The sequence below is a fragment of the Rhinolophus sinicus genome, chromosome 5 (assembly GCF_057876585.1).
Source record: "Rhinolophus sinicus isolate RSI-liver-muscle chromosome 5, RSI-T2T, whole genome shotgun sequence".
Lineage (NCBI taxonomy): Eukaryota > Metazoa > Chordata > Mammalia > Chiroptera > Rhinolophidae > Rhinolophus > Rhinolophus sinicus.
In genome coordinates, this window is record NC_142505.1 from 29,285,829 (window position 1) to 29,305,823 (window position 19,995).

At 36.1% G+C, this 19,995-nt stretch overlaps 1 protein-coding gene across 2 annotated transcripts in view; it reads left to right on the forward strand.

The window, feature by feature from the left end:
• TBC1D5 (TBC1 domain family member 5) overlaps positions 1-19,995 on the forward strand; it is a 490,620-nt gene that overhangs the window by 403,897 nt on the left and 66,728 nt on the right. For both annotated transcript variants that reach the window (XM_019726007.3, XM_074312797.2), the window contains exon 17: positions 5,119-5,204. In XM_019726007.3, coding sequence (XP_019581566.3) covers positions 5,119-5,204 — 86 coding nt within the window. The remainder of the gene's footprint in view (positions 1-5,118; positions 5,205-19,995) is intronic.

The window sequence follows — 19,995 nt, forward strand, 5'->3', positions numbered from 1 at the left end:
TATTTTTTTCATGCCAAACATATATAATATTATAAATCAATCTTTTCTATTAAGCAAGTGCTACAGGAACTGTATCAGTTTAATTTAATGTAAAAATCATGACCGATAAACTATAGAAATTATAATAATTTGGATATATTGAAGGAAATCACTTCAACTATTGTACATAATAAGCTGGCAAACAAATGTGCATTAATGGCATAGGATGGTTTTACAATTTTTTAAAAAATTTAAAAATTGTTCATATTCTGAGAAATAAGACAGTCTTTCTTCCCATATATGAGATCCAGTGCGCATGATATATTTTCCAAAATATGTGTGTTTGCTTTTTAAAAATGTGTTGTTTAGAAGAATCTATCCTAAATTTAAGTATGATTGTGAGGCATAGGAAGCATCACTTTGTCTTCCTATTTGTTGTCATGGATTTTAAGTTTAATAACTTAAAACTCTGCTCTCAGATTAAAGGTCTGTTTGTCAGTGCTCAGTGGAATCACAAGGTCATCGTAGCTTCCATTTCATTGAGTTTTCATCAAAAGCCCGGTACTGTGCTATCCACTGAACACTCATTGTCTCATTTAATCCTTAGCACAGTTTTGCCTATGAGGAAACTAGCGCTAGGAGTGTAATTACTCCTCATAGAGGCTCCGCTAGTGGTGAGTAGAGCAGGGACCCGAGCAGGAGCCCCCCTGACTCCTCATCCCCTGCCTCACCGCCTGGCATCCTGGGTCTCAGAATGGGGAGGGTGTTATATTTAGCCCAGTCCCTTTGTTTTTAACGTATAGCTTTAAGGCTTCTTTAGCTCCTACTGATACATTCATAAATTAGAACAGGGATCACTGGAATGGCTTTTCTTTCGCTCTTTTCAGTTGTGCCTGTGTTTATAAATAGCCAGCCCTTAGAAAAGCTGTGCTGTTCAAAACACTCTGAGTACTTAAGGATTTTTTTTTTCCTTCTGGAGTCTCCATATAATGATTCAAAAGGAGATAATCATCTACAAGTGAGGCATAGGAGTAAGGGGGTCAATCTAGAAAGTACTGTTTGTAGTGACCTTTGTTAGATGAGTTTGATCTCACCAGGCTCAGAACAGGGAAAATTGTCACACACTGTCATGTAGTTAATTTTACTTCTTGTAACATCTTGTAGTTAGTTGTGCTTAGTGTGGTTGGCATTTAAATATTTGTATACTACCACGACAAACTGAATTGGAACTGAAAATCCTGAAATAGCATGAAGGGGGTAAGGGTGGTAGGAGGTTAGAGGGCTATATGCTGATGTACAGACTTCCATTACACAGTAGAGCAGCGGGGAGCAGGCCCCCATCAAAAGTCACACAGTGAGGGACAGAGTGTTTTACCTGAAATTACATTAAGGAGCAGCTTACTATTACTACTTCTATCGTAATATAGACCTAGAAGTGAAGAACGTTAGCTAGAACAGCTTAGATAGATGTCAGTCAGTTTTATCCCTCACATTGATTGGTGTCATGTCAGCACTATTTGTAAATTGATTTTGTGGTCATGCCAAGTTAACAAAAATGGTTTTGAAATTCAGAAGTACAGCAGGGGTTAGGTTTTGTTTTGTTTTGTTTTTCCATATAGTTCCCTGTAGCATAATTATTTCTACCGTTATCTATTCTGCTTCTGTAAGTCATTTAGTCCGCAAGGCTTTAAGGTACATCCCCAAAATTCAGCTTGTCTATGCCATGGGTGGGATTTTCAGCATTCTTCTTACATTGCCATAAAATAACATGCTGAAGACAAAGCTTTTAGAAGAGCTGTAACAGCTTGTTAACAGAGAAGAATTGAGCGCTACTTGGGAAGTTAACTAGCTGCAGTCCTGTAGATTTATTTCAAGTCCATCCGTGTTGGTCTAGGAAACGCATGGTAAACCCAGGGTAGACTGAATTTGTGATTTCTGCATTTTCATCTATAATTACATAGACTTCCGGATCATGGAACATAATTGATATTCCTCTGTACACAGACCAATTTAAGTTATGAATACCATTTTGCTATTTTTCTATCGAATAAAAATTCAGCAAAACAAAAAGTTTTTTAAAAATGTACGTTGGTGTGGAAAAGCTTATAATAGCTGGAATAATGACCGTGTAAAAAGTGGGTTTAAAATAATTATTAATTGTTCCAATCCAGGCAAAGGCATGATATTAAAATTGAAGACACATTGTGTCCTGTACAATGAGAAATTACAACTGTTACGTGGTCTGGTCTTTCTTACATACAGAGTTTTACATATGTAGAATTCTAGTGGGTCCTGTATTTTAGAGGAAATTCCAGAAGTTTAAAAATTAAAAATCAGAACTATTATATTTCTATAAAATTGTATTTGGAAAATATCCTTTAAAATAAGAAAAGCAAGTTCGTCTTTTAACATATTTCGGTTGCATAAAGTTAGGATTCTGCTCATTTAATCTCATCCCCCTAAGGAAACAACTGTTATCATTTTGGTGCATAGTTGTGTGAAAAGATACTGTTCCAGATTTTCTTGACTTTTTAAAATTTGATTCAGAAGAGATAAAAAGAGAGTAATTAAAATTTAGAGGAGAATTATAGGTATGTTGAAGAACTGTCAGTACTGAATCTTAGTATATAGAAGTATTTGTGTTCATGTCTATACATGCTGATTTTTAAGCCACACATTGGTTTCCATCTTTCGTTTTGTGCTGGCCATTACAGCCGCGTTTAATGACTGAGCACTGCAAGTGTGACTCGTCCAAGTTGAAATGCACTATAAGTATAAAATACACACTGGATTTCAAAGGCTTTCTACAAAACAGAGAATGTGAACTATCTCAATAGTATTTTTATATTGATTACATGTTAAAATGACAATATTTTGGACATGCTGAATTAAATAAAATATTAAGTTTAAATACACACACGTTTCTTTTTTCTTTTAATGTGGTTGCTAGAAAATTCTTAATGCAAGCATATGAACCTTGCATTCATGACCCACGTTGTATTTCTGTTGGACAGTGTTGGCCCAGACCTGTGTGGCTACATACTCATGTTTTAGTAACAGCCTCATCATCTCAGGTGGAAAACCCTATTGAATAACTTTCTACTGTAACCTCTGATTTTATTTTCTTAGATTTGAAATGCTGTTTTTCAACATCATCTTTTGATTCCTTTTTTCCGTCTGGTATAGTGGTACTTTAAATTGCCTCTTCCCTTTGATACTAGTAAGTCTCCCAGGAATTTAAATAGGCCTCCGTGAAAGCAATACTTGAGCCTCATTCATATGTTCAAGTTAGATCATTATTCCTAATAATGGCTTTAAGTGCTTAGATAGATCAGCACTTCGTGTCTTGAATTGCTTGTCATTTCTTTATAAAGATGTTTCAAGAAATTGCCCCATGCAGTCCCCTTTCATTCTTTTAGAGCAAAAAAAAGTAACATAATCCTTTATTATTTTGTTGGAATCAGAGAAGAGAAGTCTTTTATATTAGCAAAAACAAAATGCATTTCCAGGTATTGAGAATAAAGAGCAAAATTAGTCATGAGTGATAGTCCTGTGAAAGTTAATTTTTAAAATAAATCCTGAATGCCACTGACAACCTGCCGATGCTTTAACCTCTATTTTATTTTCCCATTATACTTGGGTCCAGGTTGCTATCAGCTACCACGAGGAAACCTATGTAATTCCTAGAGAGAGAAAAGTTGCACAGTTAGACTTAATAGTATGGTAGTCATGGAAGCATCAGTTATCTTCATCAAGGCAATTCAGATTTGATTATTGTAGAACTGTGTTGAATACCAAACCAGTGGAGTAGTAGCTGGAGCTAAATCAAGGGATTGTCATTTTTGTTAGATGATTGGGGCTGACTTGGAAGAGATTTGAAAGGGTTGAGCTGTGTAAATATTCTCTTTTCAGCAGAAAAAGAAAAGGTCCATGATGGCCATTAAGATGCAGCTTGTTAGCTTGATGAATTTCAAACTATTTAACCTTAGCAATTATATACCCCCGCCTACATGCAAATATATCAGTGTCTTGGGATTACATCTCCAAAGATTGATATCAAAACATATTGGTAATTTTCTATTAAGATAAAAATGCAGCTTTTCTGTGTCTAGCTAGAGCTCTCAAAGGATAGGGCATGCTCTGGTTCAAAATCCTAGTATATTAACTTGAATTAGACACTCAGTTGAGCATTAGAACACATTTATTTATAATTTTTTAACTTCTAAATGAAATATATATATAACATTTTAGAGATGATGGTATTCATTTAAGTTATGCTTTATTAACATGTTACACTTTTATAAACTAGAAGTGTATTTGTCTCATTTTTCTTCGGCTATGAGGAATTTGATATATTTAAATAATAGACACATTAAATTAGTAGCAACATATTTAAATAGACGCACCCAACCTATGATTCAAGGACATTTCTGCAGTGTTTATAAATGATATTAAATGCCAGAAAGGACAGTGTATTCTTACTGCTTTTATGAAAATGCGCATTGGTCAATTTGCTTTTGTATTGTGATGGTACCCTGCGAATGTTTCCACTACCTGGGCACTTATTAAACTCGTATATAAGAAGAGATGACAGAAATTGCCAACTTTAGAAGAATTGCTGAATACTTGAAGTAGTTTATTCATTTTAGGAGAAGAAAGACTCGGTGTGCCATCTAGTGGGCATATTTAGCATTCTGGGTATCACAAAGTAACAGATTCTTACTGAGAAATTCCTCCCAAATGCAGCTTTCTTGACACTTTGTACCGCTCAGCCCGTAAGCATAGACTGTGCTCGTGTTACAACTCATACAATTTTCCAGTTTTGTTGTCATTTTATCTGATTGTATTTTTGGAAAGTCATATTGATAGTGATTGAAATCAAAAATAAATCTAAGGACAGGAACAAATCTATGTGCACTATGAGACAAAGAAAAATATATTAAAACAATTCCAGTCTTTAGGACTATGATCATTTAAGGCAAAACAACAATAAAAGCAAAACCCAACCTCACTAGGTATTAAACATTATTATATGTATCTTTTTTCTGAAAAAACATAAAACAATCGCTTTGTCCTTTCATATGTTAATGTGTAATTTAAACAGCTTTATACATTTTAATTTCTTTTTTTTTTCTGTAGAGAAATCCAAGACCTGTGACTTATCAGTTCCATCCAAATTTAGATTATTACAAAGCACGGGGAGCAGATCTCATGAATAAAAGCCGGTAAGTCCTCTTTCTCCGATGAAAGTTGTAAGTCATAAACATACTCTCAGAGATCATCAGGAAATACTACACATTTGCTGAAAATTATTTTCCAGATTGTAACATATCAATAGTTAATGCATATAATGGATCTTTGTTAAATAAATTATCCAAGTGGTTTTAAAGGCATAAGAAAATGATATATATTGATGTCAGTGATGAGATGAAATATAAATAAATATAAGAATACTGGTTACAATTTAAAGTTAGGCAACTTCATTTTTCTAACACTAATAAACCTGAATAAATTGTGCCTACTTGTATAATCTCTTTCTAGATCCTTGCTGTTGATTGAAAAGAGGCAGTTCTATGATATATTTTTAAATTATTTCAGTAACAAAATTAAAATTGAGTTTCCCAACTGTCTTTAGAACTGCACAATAAGCTTATAAATGCATCTTGTGTGTGCATTTGTGATTACATACATAGAAATTTTAAGGGTCACTGTAGGAATAAAAAAACATTAAAATCCTACTTTTAAAAGAAATTAACATTGGCATAAAGGGTTGATGAACAGTTTTGTTCTTTCATAATACTGTACTCAGATGTCTCAAGAGTTAACTTGTCAAACCAGAACTATCGCAAATTAGAATGTAATTTCAAACTTTACTCTGGGAGACTAAAATGTTAGTAATGATAAATGCTGCCAAGTTGTCCAAATTTTCTTCTTGAAGCATTTTGCCTATGTGCTAGGTTTTCTTCAGGAGGATTCCAACAACCTAAATATACATTTATGGAGTATGCATACACAATGTGTTCTGCTCTTACTTGGAGAATTGAAAAGAAGACATAATCCCTCCACATAGAAATTCATAGTCTAAAGGGTGAGAAGAACTTGACAAGAAAGTGCCTAAATTTAAACTTATATTTTGAACCCTGTTTTAGTGTAATGTTATTTGTAAATTACCTATCCTTGATTGAAATCTGTCTCATATCTTGATGTACTTTGTAATTATGAGACCAGATTTATAGCCCTTGAGGCTTCTCTGAAGCCCTTTTCTGAATGTTCATTTCACCTGATTCTTGTCTCACAAGTAAAAGGCTATTCCATATGGTCACTTTGTTTATTTTATTTAGCCAAATTTTAATGAGTGCCAGACTCATTATTCTAGGCATTCAAGATCCACAGTGAGGAAACCAGACAAAAATCCCTACCCTCAGGAATCATACAGTCGAGTCATTTGTATTTCCTTCCTGTATGTCAAGTGTTTAGTTTTGGTATATTTAACAGAACAATCAATAACTTATATTGATTTTAGGTACTTCCTTCATACAAACTCTTTCTAACTGGAGTCCCTGCTTTTCTTCCTTACCTTCTCTGCCCCCCCACCCACCAGATTACTTTTCACACAATGTCCAGAGAACTCTCAGTCTACAGCAGATTCCATCACAGCCCCACTTAAACCCCTCCAAAGGCTCCCTGTCACCCTTGATAAGCCGGTCTTCCTCCTGCGCCCCTGCCCTCTCTCTTTGACCTTTCTCTCCTTCTGCTCTCCCCTTCTCTTCACTCCCTTACTTGCACTTTGCTGGGTCCTTTGCACTTAACTCTTCCCTCTTCCTGCAGCACTCCTGCCATCCTCATCTCCCCTTGCATCTGCATGATTTAAGGCTCAGCCCAAGCAATCATGGCAGAGGCCACTCTTAACCTCTCTATTGTCTTCTCCTCCCCGAATCACTCTCTACCCCACTGCCCAATCTTATTTTGTTTGTAGCATTCATTACTAACTAAAGTTATATACTTCATTTATGTACGTATCTGTCACCTGTCTCCCCACCTTCCCCACTGAAACCTAAGCCCCCTGAGGGCAGGCATTTTGTCTTACCACATAATGCCTGGCATTAATTAATTAAGTGTTATCACAAAAAATAAATAAAGGCGGCTGGAGGAAACTTTTGGATGTAATAGATACGCTTATGGTGTAGATTGTGGTGGTGGTTTCACAGATGTCAGTTGTACCTTAATAAAGTGGTTTAAAGTGAACAAATGAGTGAATGAATGAACAAAATTGCACTGGTGAAGACGCATGGATGCACTTAGTCACCAGTTGAGGGAGTATAAGTTGAGACAAACTTGATGATCTTGTCCAAGAATTCTTCCAATTCTATATGTAGCCCTTATTCCTTAGAAGTTTGTTATCGTGTCACTACTTTTATCCATGTTCCAAACCACTGTAGCTGTGAAACCTTTGGTTAAGTCCCCATTTAGCTGTTTAAGTCCTAAGATGCTTTTACCAGAAGCCTTTCAGCCACAATTAGCCTTGCAACTACTTTCTCAGCTGTTTAGAGGCTATTAAAGTGTTAATGCATTGAGGCTGTCATTGAGCAGCCAGACAGATAGTGGGGATGTGTATACTCCCGGGGGGACCCCTGCACTGATCAGGAAATAGAGCATAGACACCAAATAGCCAGCCCCCTGCACACAGGGAAGCAATACCTGCTCCATCGATAGCAATGGACTTCTATTTGTGTTGCCTACCCAAATAAGGGACGAGGATGCAAAGATGACATGTGATTTCATGGATAAGAATATCTCTAGAAATCAAGAAGCCTGATTTCTCTTCCCTGCTTTACCATGGATTGCTGTAATTAAGTCTTTAAAAGCAAGTGCCTAGGTATTTTAGTAGTGGATTTTCCTATTACGTGTGTGGGTAATATTCACTGTGCTCTGATTTTACTTACTTGCAAATTTCTTTTTAAAAATGGGAATTGACATTTTCTTATTCATTTAACTTTTCAGCTCAGAACAACAATTTAATACTCAAATCTTGCTCCAATTTTAATAACCAGAAATTGCAGCCATATATATAATAAATTAGACATGTCTTTCTGAAGACTGGTCACCATATATATATATATATATATATATATATATATATATATATATATATATATATATATGGGCGATTATAATGAGGATGATGGCTGGGAGATCGTTTCTACTTCTTGTGCATCCATTGTGCTGGTGTGAGTAAGGCTGGTTGTTAGCATGAGTGAGATAATGTATAGCACTAGGGAGCTAATTAGGAAAACAATCATTAGTGTGTGGTCATGGAAATATAGTAGTTCTTCTCTGATGGGTGATGTGGCATCTTGGAAGCCTAATTGAAAGGTGTACGCCATGGAGATATAAAGGGTTTTAACCTATAATTTAACTTTGACAAAGTTATGTAAATTTTACTAATATCTCTCTGGTAGAGAAAGACATAACGATGTTGGCTATATGATGTTGGCTTGAAACCAATACAAAGGGGTTCGATTCCTTCCTTTCTTATTTTGGGTTTATGTAGGTGGGCTCTTCGAATGTGTGGTAAGGTGGGGGACATGCGTGCATTCACTCGAGGTAGGTTGTTGTAAGTTCTACTGTTGATACTTCTCGTTTTGACGCGAAAGCTTCTCATACTATAAATTACTGCTGTGAGTGAGATGGATGATCCTATAGAGGATACTGTGTTTCATGTTGTGTAGGCATCTGGATAGTCGGAGTATCGTCGTGGTATTCCAGATAGGCCTAAAAAGTGTTGAGGGAAGAAGGTCATGTTGACCCCTACGAATATGATGAGGAAGTGGATTTTTGCTCAGGTTGTGTCTAACATATAACCTGTGAATAGTGGGAAGCTGCCTATAATGGCGAATACGGCTCCTAGGGATAGGACATAGTGGAAATGCGCTACGACATAGTATGTGTCATGGAGTACAATGTCCAATGATGAGTTAGCTAGGACGATCCCGGTTAGGCCCCCTACAGTGAATAGGAAAATGAAGCCAAGGGCTCATAGTATAGCAGGTGATCCTTTAATGTTTCCTCCATGCAGAGTTGCTAGTCAACTAAAGACTTTTACTCTAGTGGGGATAGCGATGATCATGGTAGCTGAGGTAAAGTAGGCTCGTGTGTCAACATCTAGTCCTACTGTGAACATGCAGTGGGCTCATATAATGAAGCCTAGGAAGCCGATTATTTCTATATGGTGACCAGTCTTCAGAAAGACGCGTCTAATTTATTTAGGAATCTGACTACTGTGACGCCCAACTGAGTAGTCATAGAATAGAATTTTATAGTTTTTAAATACTGCAATCTCTCATACTAAACATAGAATCACATACACTGTACCTTGTTTACTCCAGAACATTCATGGATTTTCTGTTTCGAAAATGACACAACACAATTTCTCAAAATGTGTAATTCTTTCTGCTTTTCAGAGGTGATGAAGTAATGGCACCTGAGTTATCAACAGTGCCTCAAGAGCATGTCACTTTATCTAGTGGTGCCTTTTTACAGGCTCCACAACTGTAGGATTTTTTTTTAACTTGCTTGAGCAGTTTCATATCACCAGAATTAGATATTTCATTTGATTAAATTAGGCCTTGGTAGAGATGGAAGAAACCAAGCCTCGTTCCTGATCTCTCCACTCAGCAGCTCAGCAATAATGTTCTCTGTGCTAACATTCCAGCCTTCCTCTGTCCCGTGTCAAACCTTAGTTTGAACCACTTAATTGAGATCAGTGATGGAAGATTCCAGAATTATAATTCTGGCAGGTAGGCCCTCTGTAGAAGGCCCCTTGTCAGGACCTCTGTGTGGGATCTAAGAGGAAGCCAAGCTCCAGGGAAGGAAAATTCTAACAGTGAGGTTTCCTGGGCTCAGAGGCTGTATCCCACGTTTCCGCTGGACTCCCTGTGTCTAAGAGCTGATAACATCCCATCCATTCTTTTTTTTTTTTTTTTAATTAAAGTTTACCGGGTGACAATGGTTAGTAAAGTTACATAGGTTTCAAGTGTACAATTCTGTAATACATCACATATATATCACATGGTGTACTCGCATCCCATCCATTGTTAACCAAAGAATGCCCGGTGGCTAGTAGTTCTCCATCTGGCCCTGGGGTCAGGATGTGCCTCAGCTTTGCAGTGCTCCTCCCAGGCCTGGCCTAACAGGAACGTCCTTAGAAAGTGCAGGATGCCAGCTTGCACAATACAGGGTAACTCATACTGATGTCAGAGTCTGGATCTTAGAGTCTTCATACTCCCAGGGCCTAGCACGGTACCTGCCGCTGTTTATAGTATTCAGTGACTCTTAGTTTAATGCCTGGGTAAATAAAGAAAGTTTTGGATATCTAAAAGGCATCATAAAATTCTCTTGGACAGTTTTCATTTTACATGGTATGACCATTTTACATGACCATTTTATGTGGTTGACAACACTTTGAATTAGGCTTTATTATATTCACTTACAATGACTGCATTTTTTTCACAAGTTTTTTATTGCTAAAACATGGTAAAGAAATATAGGCTGCTAATATCCCCAAAGCCATGAAGCCAAGAAGTCCATGGTTATCAGTGTTAGTAGTTAATTGGCTAATCAGAATTTCAAAGGACTCTGATTTTTATATAAATGTAATTTTGTGATACTTTTGTACTATAAACATATCTTTGTCTGAAGTGCTCTTTCTGTTGTATTAAAGAGAGTTGTTAATTCCTAACCAATTTAGGTAAAATGTTAACACTATCTTCTATCTAGTCCAGAGTAAATAGCTCTTTCTCCTTTTTCAGAAACGTATGTATAATTTTTACAATACACAGATCCTAAGTGTCCGTCTCATGCGCTTGTCAGTTGTGTATGCCCATGTAACCACCATCCAAAACAATATATCGGGAGTGAATATTTCTTACACCTGAGAGTTCCCTCGTGTCCTTTATAGTCCATTCCAACGCTTCATCCCAAGGCAACCACTTTCTGATTTCTATTACCATATATTAGTTTTGCCATTTCTTGAGCTTCACATAATTCGTGTCTAGCTCTTTTTGCTCAACATGTTTTTGTAATTCATCCATGTTGTTGAATATCTATGTTGTTGCATGTATCACTAGTTCCTCCCTTTAGAATGTATTTCATTATATGAATATACCATGAATTGTTTATCTCTTCTCTTGCTGATAAATACTGGCTTATTTCCAGATTAGGCTGCTATCAACATTCTTATACAGCTGTTTTGATGTTGTTCTTGTTCTTGTTGTTTGTGGGTATATATTTTTTCTTTCTCATGAGTAAATACTTAGAAATTGAATTTTTCTATCAGCTAGGTTTATGCTTAACTTGATAAGAAACTACCAAAGAATAAGTATACATTTTTTTCACTCCCATCGGGAATATACAGGGGTTCTGATTGCTCTACGTCCTTGTGCAAATCTGCTATTATCAGTCCTTTGGATATTTTCCATTCTAGTTGGTATGAAAATGGTATCTCATTGTGGTTTAATTTGAATTTTCCTGATTACTAATGATGTTGATCATCTTTTCTAAGCATATCGGTAATTTGAATATCTTTTTTTGTGAAGTGGCTATTCAAAAATTTTGCCAATTTTTCATGGGTTGTTTGTCTTTTATTCTTGGTTTGTAGGAATTCTTTATATATTCTGAATAGGAATCTTTGTCAGATATATGTACTACAAATTGTATTTCCCAGTGTGTTGCTTGCCTATTCATTTTCTCAATGATGTCTTTTGATGAGCCAACAATTCTTATTTCAGTGAAGTTAATTTTATCAGTTTTTTTCTTTATGCTTAGTGCATTCTGTTTCACGTCTAAGAACTTTTTGTCTACCCTTAGTCTCCATTGTTGAGGGTCCCCAACGCCACCCTCAGCTTCTATGATTCACTAGAAGGATTCACAGAACTCAGAAAAGTTATTATCGTTACAGTATATTATGGTAAAAAGATACAGATCAGAATCAGGAAAGAAAAAGAAAAAGAAAAAGGTGGGAGTCTGGGAGAAACAAGGTACAAGTTTTCAAGTGTCCTCTACAACTAACTATGAAGACACATAATGATCTCAAAGTGAGGGAAGAGAGGGGAAGAGGGCAAAACTACCCCACCAGTGGACATCTCAGAATTAGAGCCGCTTCCATTCTGATGTGTTTCCATAGGCCCTAATCCTCCACCGACACTGCTGTTAGGAGCCACAGTTACCGAGGGGAGAGCTACGTATCCCTCGGATACATTGGGTCAGAAAATAAGTTATTGAAACTACCACTCTAGAAATAGAAACTTCGGTGTTTATTTCTATAGGTATCGTATATCTTGGAGAGCTTATCTAATGATTTTATACACTTGATTAATGCATAATTGCTTATTATTTGTTATGTTAGTGACGAGTGTCATAAATTGTGTTCAGGTCCAGTTAGGTAAACCCCACAACCTAGCTTATGTCCACACACTCCTCAGCGCCAGCCTTTTAATCCCTAACAAGCACTGCTCCATTTGCTTCACATCATATTGACAAAAATTTACCTGCCACATAGAAAATAATTAAAGTCTATAGCTGAAAGGAAACATGTTTCACTTGAAAGTCAGACTCCTAAGGAATAAGTAATACAAGCTAACTTTCATCATTTAGTTTGAATAAAAACCTATAAAACCTAGAGCTCCTTGAGATGTGGTGTTAAGTTCATTTTCTAAGGTAACAGAAACCTTCACAATATGGCAAATTAGAATTAGATACAAATGTCTTTCATTGAAAACAAATTTGATGCACTCAACTTCAAAGATAGAGAATTAAAGAAAGTTAGAAAATTCATTTGACAGAATTTGAAGCCTTCAACTTACAGAATTTGTAAGTATCAGTGCATCATGAATGTTAGCTCAGTTGTTAGAATCATCTTGAAAAGTACTTTGTTGCTACCCTGACAGCTGTTTTAAATTTCCAAATAAAAGACTGATGTCTATGAGAATGAAATAAATAGGAATCAAAACCCGTTCAGGGTAGGTCAGTAATAACAGACTAGAAAAATACAGAAATATAAAGAGAATATTGTTTCTCTCCAAAAGTCAGTCACGTATTTATTGTATATATATAATCTCTCTCTCTCTCTCTCTCTCTCTCTCTCTATATATATATATATATATATATATATATATATATATATACACGCGCACACACATATACATATATGTGTATATATATGTATAGAGAGATACTCATGGATATATATATATATATATATATATATATATATATATGACATCAGTTTACTTTTCCAACTACTTTTTGTACTTAAGAAAATAATTTTAAAATAAGTTATATTTTTTTTATGGTGGAATAAAAGTATAAGTAGATCGAGGTGAGAAAATTATAGGAAAAAAAAGGAGTCTATGTTAGAAAGAAAAGGGAAAAGAACAGAGAAAAAAGGGACTGGGAAGAAAGATGAACAGAGAGGAGAAAAGAGGGGCAAAAAGAACAGAATAGAAACAAGGAAGCTGGGCTAACAGGCCCCTAAGTCTGGAGATGGGCTTTGCTCAGCATTCCTCAAAGGCCTAGACTAGTGGACAGGCCTCTTACTTGTTCCTGTCTTCTCAACAGTATCATGAAAGTGATGGTAGAAGCCACTAGCCACAGCAGATTATAAGCCCTTGGAGTTGGAAAGGGACTGTCATTTAATCCTGCCTTTCCCCATCCCAGGACAAGGAAGTCTGTGTGTCTGAAGATGAGTTTTCAATCTCTACTTACATAGTTACAGAAATGGAGCACTTGCTATTTTAGATGGAGCCTATTAAATCATTAGAAAGGATTTCCTGTGTCATAGCTTTTTAACTGTCTTCTGTTACTTTTTGTAACTTTTGTAACTCATGTCAGTCTTTAAAGCCATGCAAAAAAGGACTGCTTTCCCTCATGGCAGTTCTCACGATGATACAGGACTTGCTCTCCAGCTTTTTCAGCCATTCCTCTTCCAGCTTAATTTTTATACCTCTCCTCTGTTCCACTCCATTTTATAAATACAAAACTCAGTTCTGTCAGAAATTAATGTATCACCAAGAGCTGTCTCCCATAGTTGTCCAGTTGTTGCCTGCAATGTTGGAACTCATCTAGTATTTTTAGTCACATGTTTATATTTAATATGAAAGGATAATATGTATTTACTATATGTTGATACCATATTTACTTTTGAAGGATAATTTTGCAGGGTACAGAGTTCAGGTTGGTGGGTTTTCCTCTCAACACTAAAGATTCTCTTCACTCTCTTCTTGCTTTCATGGTTTCTGAGGAGAAGTTGGATGTGATTCTTATCTTTGCTCTTCTATAGGTAAGGTGTTTTTACCGCTGGCTTTTTTTCAGGATTTTTTTTTTTCTTTAATGTGATTTTCTGTAGTTTAAAAATGATATGATTAAGTATAGTGTTTTTGGTGTTCATCCTGTCTGCTGTTTTCTGAGCTTCTTGATTCTGTGGTTTGGTGTCTGACATTAATTTGGGGGAAATTCTGTCATTATTGTTTCAAATATTTATTTTGTTATTTTTCTTCTCCTTCTGGTATTCCCATTATGCGTGTGTTACACCTTTTATAGTGGTCCCATAGTTCCTGGATATTCTGGGGTTTTTTCTCTTTTCTTGTGTTTGCTTTTCAGTTAAGGGAGTTTCTAATGAAATATCCTCAACCTTAGAGAGTCTTTCCTCAGCTGTGTCCCTTCTATTAATAAACCCATCAAAGACACTCTTTACTTACGTTTCACTATTTTTTATTGCTGTCATTTTTTTTCTTCCTAGAATTCCCTCCTCTCTGCTTCCATTTCCCATCTATTCATGCATGCCATCTACTTTATCCATTAGTGCCCTTAGCATTTTAATCATAGTTGTGTTAAATTCCCAGTCTGGTGATTCCAACATCCCTGCTGTATCTGAGTCCTATTCTGTTGCTTGCTAGGTTCTTCAAACTGTGAGTTTAGTACTTTTTTTTTCCTTTATAGTTGGACATGACGTAGTAGGTAAAAGGAGCTATTGTTAGGCCTTTATTATTGTGGTGATACGGGGTGGGAGGAGAGGAAGCATTCTATGGTCCTATGATTAGATCGCAGTGTTTCAGTAAAGCTGTGCCTCCCAACTGTGAACTTCACACATGCCTCTCAGCCTCCCTCCCCAACTTAGGTGGGACAGGATGGCTAGTGTGGGCTAGGGTTGGGTATTTCCCTTCCCCAGGTCCGTTAGGCTCTGATAAAACCCCAACAAGTTAGACTGTTAAATAGTTTCTCCTGAGGGCAGGCCTTGTTAAGAACAGAGTGCTCTGGTGTTTTTCAAAATGGGTTATTTTCCCCTCGCCCTGCTGGAAGCACAGTTTTTCTCCCATACTTACCATGAGAACCTGGTAGAGCTCCAGGAGATAAAACTCACCAAAGTGTGGGCATCCCCAACCATGACTGAGTCCCCTTGGAGTTTTCAATCTCTCAAATTTGTCCCCAGTGAGCCTCTACCAATTCGCTAACTACAGCTCAGATTTCCCTATCCTGGCACTGGTCCCTGTGGGTTTCTGCTTGTGGGTTTTGCTCTACATAGTAAGCTGTGTATCTGCATTCATCTGTCAGTCTCTCCAGTTTGGGGAAAGCAGTTTGCCCTGTGACCTCACTTGTCTTATGGATCTAAAAATTGTTGATTTTTTAAATTTGTTAGGACAGAATGGAGATTTCTAAGCTTCTTAGATGCCATACTGGAAAGCCATACTGGAAACCAGAAGTTCACGCATTTACTATTAGTGCAGCCCAGGAATCTTATTATTCTTCAGCAATATCACTGTGGGTTTATAGACCTAACCAAAACATTAATGTTTGGGAGTTTGATTTTATATATATATATATATATATATATATATATATATATATATATATATGAACTCACGTTAACCTATGCCTCCCTATTCTATCTGTAATGTCCAGTTGTAAAAAGTTTTAACCTGAATGCATAAGATTTTATTTATCTTTGTTAAATTTTATCTCTTTAATTCATTTCTCATGCTAGCCTATTGAGATTATTTTAAATTTTGATTATTTTATCTAATACAGTACCATGTTTCCCCAAAAATAAGACCTAGCTAAAAATCAGTTCTAATGCGTCTTTTGGAGCAAAAATTAATATAAGACCCGGTCTTATTTTACTATAAGACCAGGTCTTACATAATGTAATATAAGACCGGGTCTTATATTAATTTTTGCTCCAAAAGACGCATTAGAGTTGATTGTCTGGTTACGTCTTATTTTCAGGGAAACACGGTAGGTGTCTCTGCAGCCTTTGGTCTCAAATTCAATAAGCACATGTTCTCTTTCTTCAAGTCACAAAATTGTAGAATTTTCTATCTAAAAGGGACCCAGATATCATATAATTCACTCCCCTTGGCTTAAAGATAAGGAAATTTAGGTCCAGAGAGCAGGCTAAATATCTCTCCCACGTCACACAGCTCATTGACAGATTATGACGGGTGGGGGGATGCGTAAGGCTGGGAGCAGGTCTGTGAACCAAATCTGAGACACATGTCATCACAAGAAAACCTTGGTGGGTGCTAGAACATTCAACAATACACTTAAGGTACAGTTGTTCAACTGTAACTGAGCATGCGTTATCCTCCATTATATCCACTGGCACTGACATACCTTGATAAAATCTCACAGACTTTCACACCTCAGACAAGAAATAAAGTTGCCTTAGAATAACTTGTTTTCAGTGAACCATATTGGCTAATTGTAATAAACTACAACCATTTCCAAGTAATTAGTAAGAATATTTGTATAAGCCAGTCTATTTTCCAGTTCATGGTTTCTACATCCTTTTGAAAATCTGAACATTTCTCCACTTCCATTCTTCTGTTATTTCTGTTTGTAGTCAGTAAGACAAAATGAGTAATGAATTGGAACACAAACAGACGTAATCATCTGAAATTTTAAAATGTAGCTAAGTAACAATTAAGTCAGAAGACTAGAAAATGTGGAGGAAAAATGTTGGTGCTATTGCTATAATCAGGTGCAAATGTATAGCTTTAAATGCTTTGATGTGGAAAGAAAGAAAATGAATAAGGGAACAAATGGATGAGTGAATGAATGAACCAAGCATTCAACCTTTAGAAACACAAGAAAAGAAATAATAAAAATATAAATTAAAATACAGAGAAAAATAATTTAAAATAAATTAAAAACTCATTCTTTAACAAAAGTATAAACTAACATCTAACAAAATTTTATTGCAAAGTGAAATAAACAAATATTAGATACTTAATGTCAGATCTAAATTATAAATCTATAGGTAGAAAGGAAATAAACCTGGTAGTATCAGGATTTAGACCAGGAGAGGAAAAGTTGTAGAAAATTTTTACAGAATTAATGTGATAATTTTTTTCTTTTTTTAAGCTTCAGAAAGGTTTTAGAAGTTGAATGAAAACAGTTCATGACTCTGGTAATTAAGAAGGCATTGGAGACCCTAGAAGCTCTTTCGGTAGAGTATAGGTTAGAAAGCCAGGCTGCAAGAGATCAAGTGGGTAATTAGAGGCTAGGGAGAGGCAGCAATTTTTAGAGTTGCAGAAACTGAACAAAATGGGCCCCACAGTGAAGCCAGGTTGGGTTCTGGTAGACGTGTTTTGAAGGATCCTTGGATCTTCAGGAAAATGCCCTTGGCTACTGATTGAACCTGCTAAATGAGGTTATACCAAGGGTAATTTCTTGGCACCATGTTAGAACAATCCCTCCTATATGGTACTATTTTTAATAATATTATGTAGTAGACGACTGTAATGAAAGACTTTGATTACACAGAATTTGTTACTCACTAGATTTGATGTCTAATATCTTGTTAACTCCAAAGTTCTCTCTTTATTTCAACACTGTTTACACATTGCACTCTATCTTTAATCCAGTTCGATCCTCACTGTCCATCAAATCTCTAACTGCATTAATTTTCACTAGTTTGGCACACATGACTTAATAGAATACATCATAGGCAGTAATAATTGTTACAAATTGTTTAATTTTTCTTGTAAAGAATACTGCTACTCATATTTAGGATCTATATTAGCTAACTCTGGCCTAAAAATTGTCATGCCTGACAAGCAAACTATGGACAGCATGCTTTCCTTAGAAGTGCACGGTTTACAATGTACAATTGTTTATATCTGAAAATACGTAGAGTCACCTTCAATAGTTGTTTTTAAAAGAAAATGTTTTTCTGGAAGCTATGGGTAATGGATGAGGGGGAAATTGGTTAAAAACAAAAAATGTTTAAAAAAAGAAAAACAGTGCTCATCCCCTTTTAAGAGCTATTTAGATGAAAAATTGCTCTGCATGAGCTTGATCTATATGTTTTTCGTGGTTATTAGTAGTAATGAAGATGCATTAACTGTATTCTCTTGATAATGCTCTGGCAGTTTTTCAGTACTTTTATCAACATATAAATTTTACAACTGGCAATATGGGAATTTGACTAGTACATTTTTGTTTATAAGAAAGGGTAACAACATTATAACTTCTTCATATCTGTGAATTATGAATCTTGACTGGCAAAGAAGCAAAACTAAAATGCAGTAGAACTTCATTCAGTATCATGATAGCTCTTCTTTCTACCACCACTCACAAGAAATGGGACTGTGTACAGGCTGCTGAGTGGAACACGGTGCCAGAGGTGAATGCCTGCTTCATCTAGAATTTAGGAGTTCTTTTCGTTTCATTCATTCTTTTTCTCAATAAATACGTATTCAGTGCCTTCTCTGTTAAGCTGTAGTGCCTGTAAATTGAAAACGCTCTCCTTCATAAGGAAGCAACTGAAAACGAAGTAAGTGGTGCATAATCCCTATATATCCTTATCTCTATTAGGAATGTTATTTTCAATAATTTTTGGAAGGACATTAAATAGCCCAGTTCCTTAAAGATGAAACGTGATGCAAAAAGAACCATTTGAAAAATGAGTTTTTGACATTGCATTGAGTTATAAATGAACAGATCTTTCTTTTATAATGCTGAATTCCAGGTTTTCAACTTGATTTGTCCTATCTCCAAAGCAATGTCTCTAATACCTAGCCCATAATATCAGCTAGTACTGTTAGAGCAAACTTTATGGAAGGAAGAAGCAGAGTGTTCTTTCCTTTTTATTATAGAACTATGGATCAGTTCAATTTTAGAGCTATATGTAGTAATGCCAAGGATACGGCTGTCATATGAAAAGTAGGAGAATTACTGTGTAAGTGCTGCCAAGTACATCGGAGAGAAGGAAGTGATAGTAAAATTCAAGTTAACTAAAATCAAATAAGTGAATCCCTCAAACTTGATTTTCAGTTTCCCACTTTTATGAAAAAGACTCAATATCTGAGGTAATAAGCTTCTATTAATGATTTGAGCAGTGAAAATATAAACTTTGGTATTGTCATAGAGATGGACTACCTCTAACAACTAAAATAATTTGTAATCATAACTGGTCTTCAAGATACTAGCCCTGGAATACTTCAAGGTTATGAATCTTATGAATCATTATGAATCAAGATTATAAATAAAGTAATCATTCATTTAACAAATGTCCGTTTGGTGTCCTCTGTTTGCCAGATTGTTATAACACAGGTGCTGGCAAACCAGGAAAGCCGAAAGAAGTTTGTGAAGGGAGGGGAGTGCTTATGGAAGTTAATTGCTGCTGAGGGGTCAAGTAAAGAATGGACCTTTGGCTCTGCAGGGTGGAAGTCATTGGTGACTTTGAGCAGTGGCTTCAGAGCAAAAGCAAGGAGGCCACAACTAGAGCTTAGTGGGCCAAGGACTGAAGAAGCAGAAGTAGCACTTTAACAGACCCTTTGGAAAAAACACGTTATGAGGAAGGAAAGAAGTGGGATGGTAGCTAGAAAGGAGTGAGGGGTCAAAGGAGAAGTTAGTACACACACACACACACACATCATGGCTGTATGCTGATGAGAATGATACAGGAGAGAAGGAGAAAATGATGCAGGAGAGGGAGACACAGGAGCAACAATCTCGAAA